Source organism: Vigna unguiculata, chromosome 9 (genome assembly GCF_004118075.2).
Source record: "Vigna unguiculata cultivar IT97K-499-35 chromosome 9, ASM411807v1, whole genome shotgun sequence".
Taxonomy (NCBI): Eukaryota; Viridiplantae; Streptophyta; class Magnoliopsida; order Fabales; family Fabaceae; genus Vigna; species Vigna unguiculata.
In genome coordinates this window covers 19,096,068-19,102,534 of record NC_040287.1, presented here as the reverse complement: position 1 = coordinate 19,102,534, position 6,467 = coordinate 19,096,068, and the positions used below count along the sequence as shown (strand labels likewise).

At 34.3% G+C, this 6,467-nt stretch overlaps 1 protein-coding gene across 3 annotated transcripts; it reads right to left on the bottom strand.

The window, feature by feature from the left end:
• Positions 1–1,834: 1,834 nt before the first annotated feature.
• LOC114162370 (squamosa promoter-binding-like protein 13A) lies at positions 1,835–5,794 on the bottom strand. 3 transcript variants are annotated; one of them, XM_028046237.1, is made up of 5 exons: positions 5,572–5,794; positions 5,375–5,437; positions 4,369–4,745; positions 3,355–3,488; positions 1,835–2,573 (listed from the first exon to the last, which is right to left on the bottom strand). In XM_028046237.1, the coding sequence occupies exons 3-5, from the start codon at positions 4,719–4,721 to the stop codon at positions 1,942–1,944; spliced, it is 1,119 nt and encodes a 372-aa protein (XP_027902038.1). In that variant the 5' UTR covers positions 4,722–4,745; positions 5,375–5,437; positions 5,572–5,794; the 3' UTR covers positions 1,835–1,941. The 3 variants fall into 3 exon arrangements, with proteins under 3 accessions (XP_027902038.1, XP_027902036.1, XP_027902037.1); XM_028046235.1 differs by lacking the exons at positions 5,375–5,437; positions 5,572–5,794 and having other exon boundaries at positions 4,369–5,365; XM_028046236.1 differs by lacking the exons at positions 5,375–5,437; positions 5,572–5,794 and having other exon boundaries at positions 1,835–2,564; positions 4,369–5,365.
• Between the last annotated feature and the right edge of the window lie 673 nt (positions 5,795–6,467).

The window sequence follows — 6,467 nt, the reverse complement described above, 5'->3', positions numbered from 1 at the left end:
AGAATGCGTGAATTTAGTCCTTTTAAAGTTAGAGGACTAAATCCACACATTTCTAAAGTTAGAGGACTAAATTAGACTAAAGTTTCGAAGAATGACTAATGTCAATTTTCACTAAAAGTTAAGAAATCAAAAACATATTTAACCCCAATTTATTTAATTTATATAATAACTTTAAAAATCATATTAATAATTATTTATTATTTATTATTAATTAATAGCGTAAATCTATTTTATTAATTAGTATGTCAATGCTAAGTTCTTCTATTAAATATACTTTTTCTATGATTTTTATTAATAATAAAATTGAAATTCATGTAGAATTCATAATTTAGCGAGTTTTTAAAGACTGCCTTATTTATTGTTATGCACTTAAATAATTTATGTATCATTTATATCAATTTTAAGGTTTAATAATACTTTTGATCTTATGTAATCCTTTAATTTTTCAAAAATAAAAATAAATAAATTAAATGTGGTCATTTTCGTTATATTGACTTAATATCATCTTTTCATTTAGTTTTTAAAATTGAATAATATACAAAATGCATTGTATCTTTTCCAAATATATAAAAGTGACATTGAATAAAGACTAAATAGAGGGAAAATATTGGTCCATTGATACAAATAAATATAGAACTAAAAAATACTGCTAGCCCTAAATTTCAACTAAAAATAAAAACACATTAAACAACACCTGACATCAATTCATTGTTTGTCTTTCTTTACGGGTGTATTAAAGAAGAATAAATCCTCAATCAAGTAGATGAATTGAATGAGAATGAAATTCGAATTTAAAATTATAAGACTCAAAACCTAAATCCTAGGTAGTTGGACTTCATTAGGAACAATTCGAATGTTGAGTGGATTTGGTTTAGATACCCTTAAATTTAAGTATTAAAATCAACAAAATGTTAATTTATAATTGCGCTAGTAATTTTAAATTTAGATTCTATAGATTTTGGTATTATATTTTTGTTATACTTTGAAAATAAATTGATGTACCTTAATATTTTAAAATATATTAAATATAAAAACATTCCAAACATGTTATGTGAAATTGTGAGTAAATACTTTGATAATTACTTGCAAACTTACATAAAATCCACGTATACATGTGAATATTTTGAATAAAATTATTTTATTTTTATTACCAAGAAAATAAAACATGAAATTTGTAAAGATTAGTTTATTTAGAACGTAAGTCTCATAACATAAATTTAAATAAGTAAAAAAAGCAAATTATATCAAGTAAAATAAAATTAAAAGATTTTGCATTGACATTCCTCTTCGATCATGTCCTGACTTCCTTTAATTTTGAAAAGTATAAAAGAAAAAGCAAATTCATAAAAAACATGTTACCAATATAAATTTATAATTAAAAAATAATTTAATTACCTTTATATAAAGACAATTAGGCAATTTTATAAGTAACAAGATGCAATTTGTACTTTCATTCCTAACTCTAATATTTTATAATAAAAAAAAAATCGAACTAAAAACTTTGCTAGATAAAAATAAATTGACAAGAAAGGAAAACCCATTAAAGATAAAGCAACGTATTAATCTTATTTAAAAAATAAATATCTTTTAGATGATATGAAAGAAAAGAATCACCGAAAAGAAAATAAAACTTTAATTAAGATGTAATCATATGTATCTATATATGTTCGAAAACGAAAGGAGCATGTGACATTATTCCGTTAAAAGGTATACATGTAAATTTTGCTTTTACAGTTAAAAGATAGTGTAGTGAATGGAATCTAAAATTGTTTAGTTTTTGTTTCCGTGAAGGTACAGACAAAAATAGCAGGATTGTTCATAGGCAGTGCCTTCGTTTAAGGATGATTCACAGAAATGATTGGCTTACGATAAAAATCAGAATTCATTAGGAATGAAAAACAAAGTGTGATTATGAATGTTGTTGGCTTACGATGAAAAGCTCTATTCCCATTGAAAGGGAAACAGTTGAGGGGCGTCATTGCAGTGGGATCCATCAGAACCCAAGCTATACATGGAGGAACAGTGGTCACTCCCATTGGGAACCAACACTCGCTCCACAGACTCTAAGTTGCTGTTATCCTGCAGACTCAGGGCTAAGGGCTGCATCAGGGACATCGACGGAGCCTGCACCATTTGGTTCAAACCATTCCCAGGTGTGTGCGTGTGTGATGATGACAGAAGAGAGAGAGCACAAGGAGTGTCATGCACCGAATTTGTTGTTGTTAAGCTTTCACAGAACATTTTGCTTCTCGCTCCACAACTTTCTGATAAAGGGCTGCTCCTGAGAAGCGTGTGGCACACAGAAGGAGACGGAAAGGGAAGGTTTTGGTTGCTGAGTGCACCTGTGGAGGGATGGTTACCGTGTAGGAATGCCACTTGCTTCCCTTCTTTCTGAGAAGATCCTAGAAAAAGTTCTTGTTTATCGACCAAGTGCACTTGATGGTGGTGCTGGTTCTGCAACCTACCATCTGCAGAGGAAGTCACAAGCCCTCCACTCCAAGGGGGGCTCATCATGGCACTCGAAGGATACACGTGCGGATTTGAGAAGGGTAGTAACTGAGTACCTGAAAAATCTTCAATTTCTCAACTGTTATACTTTATCTAAAGGGAACTAAGAAGGTAAACAAAAGGTTTCTCAACTGTAGTTTTGTCCAGGACAAATTATTGTATTCTATAATCCTGTACCTACCACATGTTACATTAGAAATATGATGATCTCAAATCATCTAACAGTTCTGATTTGTATGAACAAATTTTGCAAAGCAAGACAAAAGATGATAATTTCTTGTGGATGACAGTCTAGATCAATCTCTAGAAAGAAGCATCTTCCAAACAAAGTCCAATACATGCTCTTAAAATGGTAAGCATCAGGTATTATTGTATAAAGTTTTGACTTGCCAAACGTCATTTCAGTCCCCTATGAAGTAAAATGATAGAGAAACGATAAAAAAAATGGATAGCTTTTCATAAAACAAAGAAGAAAAAATAAGAGTTATAGGAAGTCAAAGATCAGAATGATTGATGCATAGACTCTGAAGCACATGGGAGTTTACTGAAAATGTTTTTCCTTTTTTATGGTCTATATGTAGTGACATATTTAACTAGTGGCCACTAGATTGTCATGAGCGTGGACATAAATGGACCAAATCAGCCATATCAGGTATGTGGGCAGCGCACTCATTTAGCTAAGTGCATTGTTTCCACATGAAACTTCTTACTCTTTTGAGACTCGTGTACCTATGTGGATGTGTATCTCTAGCTAATACCTGCATGAAATCCACGCATATATGCACATGGGTCCATTCCATTCAGATAATGTGGTAGTAGAACAACAAATACAACCCCAAAGCTTACCTTGGTAATTCGATAAAAAACTACCAGGTCGCGTGTGAGCTTCTGGCTGAGGCTTTCTTCTCCGTCTGTTGTGTCCATCTAAACGCTTTCTGCAGCTTCTTTTTCTCTCATCAAATTGCTCCAGCGAATGGAACCTTCCAAAAAAAGACAAGTTTCAGAATTTCAGCCAACTGAGACACGCCAATATGACATGGAAATGGAATCAAGAACATAAAATCAAATGCACATCAAACTAAGCGGTGAAAAATATTTACCACGGATTTACCACAACTACTACAAGCAATATACCTATACACAGGGTATATTAACAGAACAACACAGGCAAGTCATTCTCTCATATTATGTGTAAACTTCTGTAATTAATTGTGTTCCGTGCACCGGTATATTTTCAGCTTAATTCTCCATGTATATAGCAGAGGTATTTGGTTTTTGAAAAGTGCCACACAAAAAGGGTATAAACATATAACGACAAACACCAAGGTTAAGAACTAGTATTATTTGTAAACTTCAGTAATCATAATAATTCAACATGTTTCGTGTGTGTTGAGATTCGTTATGGTTTAAGAAATCAGTATGCAGCGAATCTTTTTCTAATACTCTCGCAGTACATTCTCTTTCCTTGATTTAATATGGTTTTAAATATATTTTTTTTTAAAGTAAAAACAAAGAAAATTTGCTATCTTTAGAAAATGAATGGTGAGGAAGTAAATACTAAGAGTATAAAAACCTGCTTCTTCTAAAGAACGCTAAGTTAAGATGCTAATGGTAGGGGAAAGCAAAATAAAGTAATTTGGTGTGGTATGAGTACTTGTGAAGCTAACATGAATAATGGATACGGATGCAATGCAAACGACACAAATTAAATGTCGATGAGGTACAATGAAAAGAAAAGGGGGGCAAAAACACAAAAAAGCAATAATTAAGAGGACAAAGCACAGCTTACAAGCAATCTAGAACTGAAATTGAAACAAAAGAACAAAAGCCTGAGTATATATGGTATGATATGATACAAACCTGCTACATTGTTGGCAGAACCTTTGCTTGAGGCCAGCGATTGTGACCTCTGGGGACTTGGAATGGAGCTCACACACCTTGTGTCGCCTATGATAGTCTCTACAATTGCTAAGATCAGAATTGCACCCGTCCACAAGGCATGACACAGTGAGGGTTGTGCTGTTAATGGCTCTAGCTCTCTTAGAAGACCCTGAAGGTGAGGAAGCCACTTTGGAGACTCCAGCAACAGCAGCAACATCTTTGGACTTGGCTAATGGTGATTCAGTGCCAGAATTCCCCACATGACCAAGCTTCAAGTCCACAGAAAACTCCCCCTCCATTCTATAAACTCCAAATCTGTTATGCTCCTCCATTGAGTCTATGTTGGGTATGGAAGCCTTATCCACATCCACCAAATCCCAAGAAGGTGCTTTCAAATTCCAGTCCATAACAAAATAATACAGAAAAGTAAAACCCCTCCCCACCCTTCTACTTCTCCACAGTCCCCCTTAGTATGATGGTATGGAGCATAGGTTCAGAATTGCATGAGGAGCAACAGAAAATTGTGCAGTGAGAAAGGCATGAGGTTGTATTGCATAAATAATAGTGAGAGAGTAAGGAGAGGGAAACTTAAATTAAGAAGCAAAGTGAAAAGGGCATGGGTAAAAGTCCAATTGAAGAAGAATGGAAAGTGATAGATGATGATAGAGGGGAGGAGGAAATCAAGAAAAACTAGACAGACACAAACAGGCAATTATAAGACAAACACATTGGACAAGTTTTTGTCCGTACTAGGAAGAAAGAAGGGGTTAAATATTAAGCAGAATGAAATGAGTAAATAAAGACTTGACCGCCTAGAGTTAATGAAGTAGTAGGAAGAGTAGGAAGAGTTCCAAGGAAAATGGAAGCATAAATTGAGAAGGTTACCAAAGAAGGCACAGTGAAGCAACTAGAAAGATAAAAGTAGAAAGAAAATAAATATAAATAATAAATAAACAGTGATTGCAAGAAGGAAGGGAGAGAGTACTTGCAGTTGCAGACAAGAGCAGCAGTAGGATGCTCACTTCTTCCTTCACCGACCAGTGGTTGCCTGACATGGATTCCATGAGTAGCCAATGGAGTGAATAAGAAAAAAAATAAAAAGAAGGTTTTTTTGATTATGTTATTGATGAATGAGGGAGAGGTTTTTGTGTGTTAGGTGAGAGGGAATCCCAAAAACCATACCTGTTAGAGAGTTAAAGGATGTGAAGTCATGGATTTGTGCACACAGTGGAGTGGATAATGTATTGGAAGTTGATACTGAAGAAGGAGGAGAGAGGCAAAAAGGTCTGGATGATATGCTCCGTCTTAGAAGTTGAACCAAATATTTTAATATTTATTTTTTCCAAATATAGGGGCTTCCTCCCCTCCTCCAGTGAGTGTAGTAGGTTGAGAGAGAAAGAAAGGAAGATGGATAATAAGGACAGGCTGTTGGTTGCTTTCAACTTTTATGAGTCAGGAAAAAGAAGTACAAAGAATGGATGCTCAAGACAAGGCATGTGGCATTATGTTTCACATTTCATGGCATGTCTTTCCCCCGCCTCTTTTTTCCTCTCTTCTAATCTAATTCTAAACATTATTAATTACCTTAATCCCTCATTATCTCTTATTTCTCTAATAAGCTTCAACCCTTAAAAGAGAACTACGTGATTAAGTATTATTTGTGACCCTAAACAATTGAAAAGTGAAGTAAAATTTGAAAGGTGTTGTGAATGGTGGTAAAAGTGGTGGAGTGGAGTTTGTTGGGAGAAGGGTAATGATGAGTGGTGTGGTGGGTCCATGTAGTAGACGTCCACTATTAATTTTGAGGGCTCCAGGTTTTGATAGTTTGCTGATTTAGGCCACAACAAGCATGCCACCCCATCAAACCTTCATATGCCATAACCCCTCCAGCATGTGATCATTTTTACCCTTTCTGCCATCTTCATGTCAATTCTGCTGTGGGGACTGTACCATTTATTACCATCCATCTTACCAGATACACTTACACACACATCCTTATTTTTCAGTCAAACATTTCATTTTACACAACTCCCATTTTTCTCTACTCATATGCTTCCAACCAAATCTTTATTTTGTTC